This window comes from Falco biarmicus, chromosome Z, assembly GCF_023638135.1.
Source record: "Falco biarmicus isolate bFalBia1 chromosome Z, bFalBia1.pri, whole genome shotgun sequence".
NCBI lineage: Eukaryota > Metazoa > Chordata > Aves > Falconiformes > Falconidae > Falco > Falco biarmicus.
Window position 1 is genome coordinate 2,824,073 of NC_079311.1, and position 13,258 is coordinate 2,837,330.

A 13,258-nucleotide genomic window follows, 5' to 3' on the forward strand; every position below is an offset into this window, starting at 1 on the left:
AGCAGGTCTGCGCTGGAGCTGGTGCTTACCTTTTCAGAAATCAATTTCCCTGTGTAGGAGTGGAGAAGAGAGGATAAGGATTGATAAAAATAACCCCAGAAATCTGACTTAAAGAAAATGAAATTGGCAGTTTACATTTCTGGTGCTCATTCAGAGAGCAATAGTAAGAAATAGAAAAATATTTTTAGACTTGTTCAAACCTTTGCTTTTTTATCTGAAGGAACAAAGGGAACACATTGAAGGGAGCACAGCACCACAGTTGATTTTGCCAGAAACAAACTCACCTACCACAAAGACCCTGCGAATGCATCCAGGAAAATGCCGCATCATATCTCTGCTCCGTGTTTGCTGTCAGTGAGGCTGAGATAAGTTATATCTCCTTCCAGGTGTTGGGATATAAGTGCTTCATAAGTGACCTCATTTTTCAAAAGTTTTATTGTTAATTTTGAAGACTAGACAAGGTCATACTGGTTTTACATCGTTCTACATGATTTAAGTATATACAAAACCATTTGAATATTACACAGCTTGAAAGGTTGCAAAGGTCATTTTGTCCAAGATACTTCTGTACTTACTGACACATCAGAAGCCAGCACTGAATATTATAGTTCATATTTGTTGTATAGCAAAGATACACTCATTTAGTATCCTTAGTCTTCAAAACAGACACTAATTTGTATGCAGCCATTCCAAAAGAGAAAGTCAACCTCAAGACCAGAGCCAGTTAACGTGATAAGCCCTTAACAGAACACAATTAAAACCGAGCCTTGTGCCAGTGCTGTATTTCCTAGGCTATAAACGCAGCACATTACAGAGCTACAGAAAGGTGAAGTGTGCCTACAAACTTAACTGGTTCAGGGTGAAATTTAATTAGGAGAACATTTCCAGTCTTGTTCAATGCCATTGTTGCAATTAATACTGAAGTCAAGGTTCACCTCAGGGTGTTTCTCCATCCCCTCTTAAAGGGGCGTACCCCGTCCCGCACTTATGCCTGGTTTTGGGGTGCTGGTTGCTTTCACAGGGAGAGTACAGTTGTGTCAATTTATAACTCGTCCGTATGTCAATGGTGTTCACCAAGACAAGAAAATCCAATCAAAGGAAAAAAGTTTAATTCCAGACCATAATCTGATTCTCATCTGTTTTGTTAAATCTGAAGTATTCCGCAGAGATCAAGAGTTAATTCAGATTTTTACTGCTGGTACTGGGAGCAGAATTTGGTACTATGGCTGCACAACACCATTTAAAGAAAGCTTCTTGGTAGCTAAGGAATAATTTACTTAGGAAAAGCCTCAGTATTTTTGCTGAAATTCTAAGGGCATCAAATATATGATTCTTTTATACATTATCACAGAGTGATATCACGATGTGTGGAGCTTTCTGTGCAGGTTTTGAAGACCGCTGGTGGATGAAAGCTGATACAGGACATAAGGATGAAAATACTTAATTCGAAATTAATGCAAAATAAAATTACTATTTTAGGTCTCATGACAACACAATTTTTGTATGCAGATGAATGGATAACAATTACATTAATAAATCAAGAAAGATTAATTCAAAACCAATACTGAAGCTGCAAAAGATGAAAAGCATGAAAAAATCACTTAAGAACACAGAACATTTCAAAAGAACATTAAATCAAGCTGTTACACTAAGCAGCCTAATTTTCTGAAATGGCCTTCCATTTTTTTGCATACAGTTGACTAGTGAAATAGCTGCATGCTGTTGTTCATATCATTAATTAAATGTAGGGTCAATAGCTCTCCCACAACAGGAAAATGGTTTTGGAGCTTTTTTAAATACTGTGTGTGCCCTAAAGATATATTACTTTTTAAAATATATTTTTTTAATTATCATTTTTTAGAGCCTAAAGTGCAAAACATGGGCAGTAGGTAATTTAGGAATACACTTGTCCTCCATTATTCAGAATTTTTTTACTCTTTAGAAGTTCCATCATGATTGACTTTCTCTTTAAAATTGCTCACTATGCTTGAAGACCACTCCATATATACATCATTAAGGAATGCTGTTAACACAGTTACAGACAAGACAGTAACAGTCTAGTGGCTTTTGTTATGCAGCACAAAGTAAAAAATAAAGAACTAACTTAGCAGTGTTGCACAGGACCTCAACATTTCTTACACATACTTTTACCTTTACAAGACTCTTCTTTAGAAGTCTTTACATGTCTAAGCCTTATAAAATAAATACTTGTATAAATACAGTTTAAGGATTAAGTCATTTTATAGAGGCAGGGTGTTCTGTTTGTTAAAACGTGACAGTTTAAGTGACACTATCAGAAAACCGCCACCAATATATCCCCAATTCTTGTATGTAAAATTCCTGGCTGCTATTCTAGAGTCTTTCACAGTTCAATGGATAATATATTTTGTCTGTGGTGGAGAATGTGTGATTAAATGCAGGTTTTTGAAATCCAAACGATTTTGTTTCCAAAGTAAACTTCGCCCTTTGCAGACTGTGGGCCAACTAGCCGTTCGCCTGGGAAGCAGCACCCAGGTTCATACTTGTTTTGGTGAGAATGTAACAATGACAAAAAATAAGTTCAGTGAGGTTTGGTACAACATGCAGCTGTCTCTCTCTGTATGTATCTTTCTATGTGCCCCCACCTCCCCCCATCAGCATGTTATGAAATTAAAAGGGTGGCAGTAATCCCAAATGCTGTCATTTCAGGTAACAGACAAAACATCCTCTTGCTCCTTGTCCCAGGATTTTTTTAGATTTATGTGCAGTCATACAGCACTTTATTCCAAGGAAACTTGGAGTGCTTTACAAAGGTTGGTATCGTTATCTGTATTATCATGGGAAACTGAGGCAAGGGGGAGAATGTCCCTCCTACTGCTCCACTTTTCCTCCTAAAACCTACTTTTTAATCTGGGGTCCACACTGGCTGTCATGTTGTTAAAATATAATGTATATGAACCATTCCTGGAGATGAGCTATGATAAAACCCAGCCTCCTCGTGACTCACGGGCGCATGTCTGAGAAGATGCGGTTGGGAATGGAGGCTGCCAAGGGCCCAGCTTTGGTGAACTCCTACCACACCTCCTGGCTTCATGCCTGGGAGGAAGGCTGCGATGGCCACCATAAGAAGAGCCCACCAAGCGAGTTTCCTGGCAGTAAGGGAGTCATTCCTCCTGTGTGTCTTTTAGCACCCGATTCCTTTGCCTCACATTTACCTCCTCACAGAAATTAAGGAGGTATCTGAAAGAAGTAATTGGGCAGGCAGCTCCATCTAGGGTTGTGTGCTCACCCCTGGGCAAGTCACAAAATGGGCTCGGGATTTCTGATGCGCTGTGTGCCTTGAACTATGTGGGTGCTTAAGATGAGATACCACAAGTACCCTGGTGTCTCATCTCAACCTCCTTGAAAAAGCGCATCTCAAGCAGAATTAATAAACTTTGGCAATTAATTAACTTCATAATATACTGATAGCAGGTTTCATTCCATATGCAAACAGGTCACCTCTTTCAAGGAAAATAACATTGTGGTGATGCTAAACAGAAAAGATGGAGGTCATGTCTATAGCATGCAAAATAGAGAAGGAAAATGGGGCTACTTAGGAGAACCCTTTAGGTGCGTGGACTCTGCTGTTTAGATGAAAGTGATGAAAGGTAGCTTGTAACATCAAAGGTACTGTGTTTTACAGTACCACGGAGTATCTTCCAAAATATATGTCATAAATACTGACAGTGTTTGATAGGCACAATTACTATAATGCAGTCATCCCCAAGTAAACTTATTGCTAAAAGCTGCAGTATCACTTTTTGCAAGTAAGATGACAGTATGATTTATGGAGAACTTGTCAGCCCAGTGTTTCTAAAGCTGCAAATGAGCTTTGTCATGCGATTTCTCTTCCCTTGTAAAAAGGATGCTGCTGTTTTTCCCTAACACGTTTCAACTAGTGTGAACAACTCAAAGGAAAACTAGAAAGATAATTCCACAGCAGAAGGGACAACACTAACAGATTTGAAGGACAAAATCGGATTGGATCATTGAAAGGGCAGGCTTAGACCTCCTTGCGAAAGACAGTTAGCGGCCTACCATAAAATGAGCACTTGTTCGTGAAAAACCCACTCAGCATCCTACAGGCTTTGCACAGTTTCTTCTATGGAGGGACTTTTAGCTACACCAAGAGCGGCGATGCGTGACGGAGGTCTGCCTCAGTCCTCCACCGTGCAGCCCAGCAGCTCTGACCGCAGGGTGATCCTGCCGTACCACGACCACGGGAGGATGCGGATGTGCCGGGCGTGGATCGGAGGGTCGATGACGTTCTTACGGTGTGTGTCATTGTCAAAATTTCCCTGGAACACCTGAAGGGCGAGTAACAAGAAGATTTAAGGTGGTGTGGCTTAAGGAACAGCTGTGGTACACTCCTGATGTCCCCCGGCATCTCCCTATGCTGAATTTTGAGCACCTGGGCACCTGACTGATACTGCAAAGAGCACCCGCCCTTGCTGAGACCTTGGGATTTCATCGCATGCCAGGGACCTTGGAGCTGGTATAGGCACGGCATGCTCAGCCCTGGTGCAGATCTAGCCTTCGATTCTGCGGTTCTGCCAATACCCAGGGCCCAGCTCCAAAAGTTACATAAGAATCATTAACATTTAAAAAATTAAATGCCTTTTACTTGGCATTTTCATCATGTCAAATTAGTCCCAGGAGATCCTGTTATTGTTTCCAACAAAATACCATTAATAATTAAAGTTAAGAAGAATTTTTATTGTATCACTTATGAATGCAGCTTGGATGCAACTGTGTAAACCCCTGTAAAGTTGCTGATTATCAAGGAAGCTATCTTCTGTCAAACAAAAGTCAGCATACGAATTATGGGCATCAGTCTGTGACCAAATTAAAAATTCTTGCACAGTATATTGCATATTACAGTACTATTTCCACTAGTATGGGTTAACAAATACATAAGTGAGTTCCCAAACATCTGTCTGTGTTAAACCAATGCTGGATTTTTCCCCTGGCAGCCACCACTTAAATTCAAAGGCCACAGCACCACTTTTGGCAAAGTGATTGGATTATTCCCTTGGGATATTTTCAGGTTTTATGGGAAATGCTCATTCTCTTCAAATGTCAACCAATCAACTTTTCATTTATAAAAACTGAATTTGATGGCTTTTTGACTTGAAATGAATGAGTTTCATTTGCATCATGCAGAGAAGAAATACCGACCTGCTGAAGAAGTGCTTGTATGACTGAATTAGTGTGGAAAGACAAGTTTCCCAGAAGTTCCTAGGTAAAATGTCAGAGGTTGAACTGAGAAGAGGCTGATCTACTATTTTAGCCCTTAAGCTGCTTCTTCCATGACATGTTTACAAAGCACTGTATGAAAATCTGCACTTTTGGGTCTCTGTGCTGCACCTTTTTGTTGAATTTTGAAAGCTTCTCTCGAGTGCTATCAATTTGGCATCTTGAACAAAACATGCATCCTCCACAAGTGATGGCCTTTCACAAGTGATGAATTTCCCTTCATGTCTGATATCACACTAACAAAGAGATGGGAGCATTAAAGCACCTAGAAGTTAAGATAGATAGATAAAATTGCAGACAGACTGACCACAGAAATATTAGTGTTGTGAGTCTAAGGAAAGAAATGTATTTACCACAGGAGTAATTTTTTGTTGCATAGTGTTGATTAAAACAGCTGGAGCTTGGGCTAACAAGGTTGCACCTGAATTTGAGTTTCCTTTGTGGCAATACAGCATACAATAAAAGGCAGTAAGCTCGTGAGTAAAACTACGAATTGGCACCCCCTAACGTAAAATATGTAGCTAGGAAAGCTTAAAAGTAATTTTTTTTTCAAATTGATTTCTTGCACATGTATGTTACATATCTGTTGATATTTTTTACCAAGCCAGATGATAATCAGGGCAGAACTGCAGACAATTCTTGCTGCAGAACTACTGGAAAATTCTCTTACTTTCTATTTTATTTTCGCTACAGAATACGTATTTTGAAGGTAACATTTGAATGAAGGCATAGAACAATAAACGTTGTTTGCCAGAACTCTTCTATGGCACACGTGTAGCTATGCAAAATAAATAATGTGATGCAAACCAAGCAACAAATACAGCTGAAGAAGGTGGGATTATGTCATTTGCTTAGAGCAGGAAAGCAAGAATTAAATTTTCCTTCTCATACATAATTTTATTAGCATTTGAGGTCAAACTAATCACTTTCAGAGGCTGATTTATGCAAATCTTGAATTCACCTTCCCTCAAAATTCAAGTTCCGGTTTCAAGAAATTAACTCAACGTGGTAGATCAGGAAAAGGATTTCAGGGAAATAAGTTTACCACAAAGTAAGGGAAGCTTTGTCAGCATCCACAAATGTGACCTGCATAAAACATTCTAAGTGCAAATTTACTGGATTTTTTTTTTTTTTTGCCCAGTGGAACCATGGCAAATTCCTTATGGGAAAAAAAGTGTTCTTTGTCACTCTTCATTTTACTTCAGCCTAAGTTCACTAAGTGACACTAATGGAGTCAAGAAACTTGGAATGAGCAGGGAAGACAAAGGACAAAAACTGTAAATCCAACTTACCAGTACAAAAAAAGCTACTTCTGTAGCCAAAGGTAGTTTTTCTTTAATTACCTTTTGCTTTAGGCCAGTCAATACAAAATGAACTACCTAAGGAATTAAAAGGTCTTGGAAGAGCCGGTACCCTCATACCATAAATGATCACTCCTCACATTTGTTTCTGAGAAGGTTGTTACAGTCTACAAAGCCTCTGAAGACTGTAACTATTTATTAGCATTCAAGAAGCTGATGTTGGAGTTACAATACATAGCTCTAAAATTTTTCAGGTGAAAAAAATGCCCAGTGATGGTAAAACAGAAGCTGATTAGTGGTTAAGGAGTAAAGAGCAGAGTGTAAGTTATTAAAGTGTCAGTGCATAAAGCTGGTGCATATTTTGATTTTGAGTTCTGGGTGGGTGCAGGTCTGGTCCTGCCTTATCTCAAACAGCAAATGTACAGAGTGAAGCAGCAAGATGGCCACAAGCACAGAATAATGTCCTTTTGCAAATTATTAAACAGACTAGGTCTCTTCAGCCTAAAAGAAGATATGATAGATGCCTATAAAATCAGGTGTGGCATGGACATAATCAATAGCAGACTATATTGCACCATCCTCTTACCAGAGACACTAGGGGACAAGGAAAGATACCAGGTTATTCTGAGCCACCTCAAGGTCATGATTCCCCAGACAACATGCCATTAAACTGTGGCACAGTTTCCACAGCCTTTAACTACTGTTAACGGACAAGTAAATTGCTAGGGGCAAAATCAGCAGGGGCTATTAAAGATACAGACAGAAGGAAGCTGGAGGCTGGGGAAGTACACTGGGGAAGAATAACAGCCCTATGTTTTTTAATTCTTTAGTCATCTACTGCAGGATGCTCCCTGCCTCTGACAGAGCTTCAGCCTCCCCCAGCCCAGTGGCTCCCACAGCGCAGGGCGCCTCTGCGGGTAACGGTGAACCAAATTTTCAAAAAACCCCAAATTGACAACCCTGTTGTAGAATGTTAAAGATTTTACAGTGGGTATATCTAGTTATGTCAGCCTGCATACTTAAAAGGTGTATCTTGCTAAAACATTTACCCAGCAGCTTCAGCAAGTTTACACATACACACCCCCCCACACACATATGTGTAGCTCCTCTAGTCTCTTACAGCTGCTATTAAAATAAAAAAGTAGAAAATGCATGCTGTTGGTACTTTTTAAAGTATGATAACTTATTTCATGATCAGTTTGTGCAAAAAAGGATGAAAACCTGGAAAATGTTTACTGAAATTCCTTGCCAAAAGGATTTCTGAAGTATAAACAAGCCTTGTTTATAATTGTGTCCAACAAGCAATTTGGATGTCTTGCCTTCAAACATTCACTGAGAATTTTTAATATAACTAAGTGGTTTATGGCTCAAGCAGCAAATCCGAATAATGACAACATAAATTGATTCAAATTTTAAGAAGAAAACTATATATGTTTTACGACAGAATTATTTAGAAGAAATATCTGAAGAACAGCAGCTTGGGAAAAGTGGAATTTATTACAACTGATGTTTGCTTTGCTCCAAACATGGAGCTGGACCAGGTTTTATGGCACATCCACAGGACTCATTAATTGGTGGCTGCAGTGGGTAAGATTGTTTGTGGTGCTGTCTCAATGGATGTGCACGGAGCGTGAAAACCCAGGGAGTCTGATTCTGCACAGAGAATCTTTCTGGATCTCCTGTCTCGCAGAAACTTAAATTACATGAAAAGTCTGCATCAGCCATAGCATTATTGGTTCCTGCTATTTATAATAACGGATGAGATTTGAGACTTTTTAATAATGAAGCCTCAGATGGTGAAGTCACTACGTTGGCTGCTGTACCTTAACCGTATTTTTTATTCTGAGAAGAATATTTTAAGCACATTATTTCATCAAACCTGTTCATATTAAAGGACTATTTTTAAAGAGTAGCTAGACCTGGGTTCTGTATGGAGTTTGCTTCCGTGCAAAACATCTCAGTGTTTGGACAAATAAAGGGAGCACTGTTCATTTAAAATCTAAAAAGAAGCTGCATGAAGAGTAATTATTGATAGTCATACTCCTTTATTCTGGAAACATTTTATTTCCTCATTACTATTCACTGAAGAAGACTTGCTTAAACAAAAGAGGGAATTTGCAGACTTGAACAGCCCATTTACTTGCTTTGAAATTTTTTGCTCTTGGTGTAGAAACCTTTTCACCATGAAGAGTTACAAGTGAAAACCAGTAGGTAAAAGGTGGTGAAGGGTGTCTTGATTTCTCACCAGAAGCAGAGCTACTGTTTACAGGCATACTCCACTCCTCGGAAGATACTTTCCACTCTAAAAGACTGGGGAGGTTTGTTTTTTTTTTAATAAACATATGTAAACACATGTACCTCTGTGTGTGTGCACGCACATGTGTTTCTGGAGTGATTAAGTGGAAAAAAAAGACATTCTTTCTTTTCAGCCTGCTATACATAAAGTCTCTGGGTGTAAATTTTCCGCTACCAGTCTTAGCCATCTTCCTTTCTTCTTTACTGAGCACTTCTCCCAGGACTGGCTGAGGAATCAGCAGTTGGTTGGCACGCAACAGATAGCTATGCAAGAGTCCACTGCCAGGAGAAGGACCGTTTTTTTCTCTCTCCGTGGTACATAAGAATATGTATTACATGACCTTTATTATTTGTTCAAGATACCAGGCAGACAAAACTTTCAAACTTGTGAAACAAACTATCGCATTCTTGCTACTTTTTTCACTTGATCTATCTACTGATGCTACTAAATTGGGAATTTACTCCACTGTACATAGTTCGTAAGTGCTTTATGACAGAAGATTCAAAGCCAAGAAAAAAGAGAAATATTTTAAAGACCAGCCTCCCTCCCAAAATGCTTATAGAAATGCAAGGTAAGGACTGTTAATTTGAGGATGTTGTCTTCCTTCAGCTCTTAGTGTGCTACCAAGGAGAGAGATACGTGTGCTAGAGGTATGACTTAGACTGGGTATAACTAGATTTTCATCTGATACAAATCATGTAACTCAGCTGGAAGTAATAGAAGTCACTCATAATTTAAACGAGTGCAGAAAAAATATATTTACTGTTAGATTAAAATATTATTTAAAATAATAGTATTAAATAACAATAATGTAAATAATACTAAAAAGAATGTTCTTTAACTGTGCCAAGTATGTGGATTATGTGTAGGAATTGAACCTGTCAGTGTAAACCAGGTATTATGATAACGAAACATCATACAGAAAAAACATTAGCAAATCTAGCAGACAGATGTTTCAGCTGACATGATCTAACTTTTAATTTTTAAGTAGGTTCCTGTCTTCTGTTGCTATGGCAATTAACTAGACATGCAAAGCATGTAACTTATAACTCGTTCATAATTTTGTGCTCAAATCCAGTGGCCATTTGCATACTGGATATTGTCTGCTGGCAGTTAATTGCACTGCTGATGGCTTAAATAATGACTGATGGTGCTGCAGACTGCTAGGCTACTTTAGGCTACTTTCAAATGTTCTAATCTTATTCTAAACAACAGCCTCTAAAATGTCATTTGATGCTGCAGCTGGCTTTGAGTTATCTACAGCAGGCTGGGCCATTTATAAATCACGTGGAATATGATTTAAAAAAAAAAAAAAAAAAAGGTCAAATATGGTTTGGATGCCCTTAGCTTTGGAGGCATAGTGAGATACTGACCTCTAGTTGAGAAAAACAACATAGCCATTAGCTCTGGTCCTTTTTAAAAAATATGTATTTGCTTCCTACTTGCCAGCCTGTAATGTAAATTATTTTGCTTCTTGAAGACAACAGGAAAATCTTTCATATTTTCCATATTTCAAACTATTTAAAATTAATGAGAAAGGCCTAATTTTTTAAAGACATGCTTTTTTCCCCCAGTACCTTTTTGTCAGCATTCACAGAATTTCAGCACAGATGTGAACTGAAATGACTGGCTGTTAAAATAGCAGGAGCCAAACAGGAGGTGCAAGAGCCACTGTTCTTGGAACAGCTTTTCCATTTGAAATGGTGCAAAGAACAAAACTGAACACCATATTTTCTTCTGTTTTAAACAACTAATTTCTTGCAAGTTGATCAAAGATACAGGCTGCACACAGCGCGCTTGTGAATAAAAGATACCATTTTTTTTCCTTTGTAAAATAACTTCACAGATGATGAAGAGGCAGAATTGAATAGCTTCAGATATTCACCGAGATCCACTGATACATTAGGACTCATCCTGTAAACTGTTTAACAGTCAGATGTTCAGCACCACACAGGATTAAGCTCTCGGCTCTTACTTCAAAGCATTGTAAAGTCACAATATTCATCTGCAAGTCATTATTACCAGCCTACCAACATCTCCAAAATTTGTGGCTGAGACATTGTTTAGCTTTCCTTTTCCAGAATGTAAAAATGACATATTTTGTTAGGACTTTAAAAGCAGTTATTTCTCTTTTATCCTGTCTTCCTTTCCCTGAAAGTTTTTGGGATCATCATTCTCCTAAATTATCGGATGACTGTACAAGGATCACAGGATGAGTACAGAATGGGTAAATTGTCTGCAAAGGAAATAAGAAATCTATATATTCTATCCTTCATAGAAGAAATCAAGATGTTCAGTTAATATATAGATTGAATGAGGGTAAATAATGAATAATTTATGGTTGCTGTTGTTGACAGTTGCCAGTATCTATCTTTTATCTCCCTTCGGTGTCTCCTGGGGACACAGAAACATTTCATGAAAAGTTTTCACTTCGCTGTGAAAACATGGTTTCTTCTACAGTCATCTCACATTTTGGGCCAAATCTTGTATCTTGACTTAAACTAAGGGAATTGCTGTGGATCCTGTGCAAAGATGTTACTATCAGACAGGACCAATGATGCTATTTCTCTTCTTCTCCCTGTGGATGAGGCACGGCATTGCTTTTTCTTCTGTTGTTTTTTATTTTTTTCACTTGTATTTTTGTTCCACTACACTTGCCAGAGTGCAGCCAGTATTTTTGGTGCTATACACATCCAGTGGACAAATCCTATGAGAGCACACTGCATCAACACACACCTATCTGGAGCAGTGGTGAAGGGTTTGGTGTCAAACTGGAAGGTTTTACTGAGTGATGCTCCATGCTTCTGCCCGAATGCAATTTCTGTATTCTCAGTAATGAAATGGATGATGGAAATAGATTTGCTTGTTAAAAGTGCAGATGTGGCCAAGGCTTTCCCTTTTGAAAGGTGGGATCAAAATTCAAAGTGGTCTTGGCCAACTGGAGAAATACACAGAAGAGCAATGGTGTAATTTTATAAGTAGCAAGCCAAACATTAGGAAGTCATAACCAATGTCACAGGTACATGGAGAATGATGGAGCCATCAGTATGTCTGTGCTAAAGACTGCAACAGTACAAGTTTGGGAAGCCAGACTTCAGGAAGAGCTGGTCCAAGCCGAATGCAGAATGATCTGAGGCTGAGAAAACATACCCTTTAAGGAAAGACTGAAAGAACTGACTTTTTTCCCCCCCCCCAAAGAAGAAACTGAGAAAAAATAGGTTAACATTCCTCAGCTAAAACAAACTATCTGAAAAGATGAAGATAAAATCACGTTTTGTGTGTCCTTTGAGGACAGGGTGGGTGTATTGCAAGGAGGCGGATAAGCAGCTTTTCCACTTTTAAGGATATTTAAACACTGGAGTAGACTGCTTATATTATAGAATTTTAATCACTGGCTGTTTCTAAGAACATATTAAATAATAATCTGCTGGAGAATAGTGCAGGATATGAGCAGTGTGTGAGGTGAAGGATGGGTGAATGTGTTAAGCCTTAGTTCTAACAATGAGCTGTTTGTACTCCTAGGGTGGCTGGAACGGATGTGGGGGTTACTGCATCCCATTTTCTGCTGAGAAGACCTCAGAAGGGATGGGAGGAAAGGAATGTAGTCTCTCCACAGGTCAAAAGGTACATGTCTAGGTCCTGTCTTGAGATCCTTTCCAGTCCTGCCTCCTATGAAGTTTTGCCAAGTTCACTGACTGACAGCTAGAATCTCTGGAACGTCAGACTCTGTCATCAGACTTTTGACTTTTCCAGACTTTTGCCATATGGAAAAAATTAAAAAGAGTAAAGATATTTTCGATTAATGTTTGCGTATCAAAGTCTGAGGACTAGACTCATACCAAGTGATCTTTTTTATTTTGTACAAATATAAATTCAGCAGTTATAACTTCCAACTTCCAGCTACATGTATTTGGTCACATTCTGCTATTATTTATGTGATCATCATAATATGCATCTATTTTATTCTTAGGGATGTTAATCAATATGGGACATGAGATGTTTTAATAAGACAATGATTAATAAGAGTTTTCCATTGCTCCTAATGGAATATGCATATAGCAATTAACAATCCAAGTGATGATGAAAGCAAAAATAATTTAATTTGCCTTGGCAAATGTTATAAATAAGTGTAGACTGGAAGCGTGCTTTAGGTGAGAGTGCATTTTTTTGTAGATTTGCTTGTGACTGTTACTGTGTTTCTCACTGGAGACTTGAATGCATGTTCTTTTTTCCACTAAAATGGATGCAACAGTTTGCTAATAGAAGTTTGGCTTGGAGAAGACATTTCTTCCAAGCAGATCTTTTGCTTCTGTTTTTAAATGCCAGGGGTTTAAAATGGGATGTGTACAAAGTACTGAACTGGCTGTCATTTATATTGAATGCG

The 13,258-nt window shown here is 38.5% G+C and overlaps 1 protein-coding gene across 2 annotated transcripts in view; it reads right to left on the minus strand.

The window, feature by feature from the left end:
- Window positions 1-417: 417 nt before the first annotated feature.
- The window catches only part of EDIL3 (EGF like repeats and discoidin domains 3), a 256,888-nt gene continuing 244,047 nt past the window's right edge, over window positions 418-13,258 (minus strand). For both annotated transcript variants that reach the window (XM_056325649.1, XM_056325648.1), the window contains one exon: window positions 418-4,328. In XM_056325649.1, coding sequence (XP_056181624.1) covers window positions 4,179-4,328 — 150 coding nt within the window. In that variant the 3' untranslated portion in view covers window positions 418-4,178. The remainder of the gene's footprint in view (window positions 4,329-13,258) is intronic.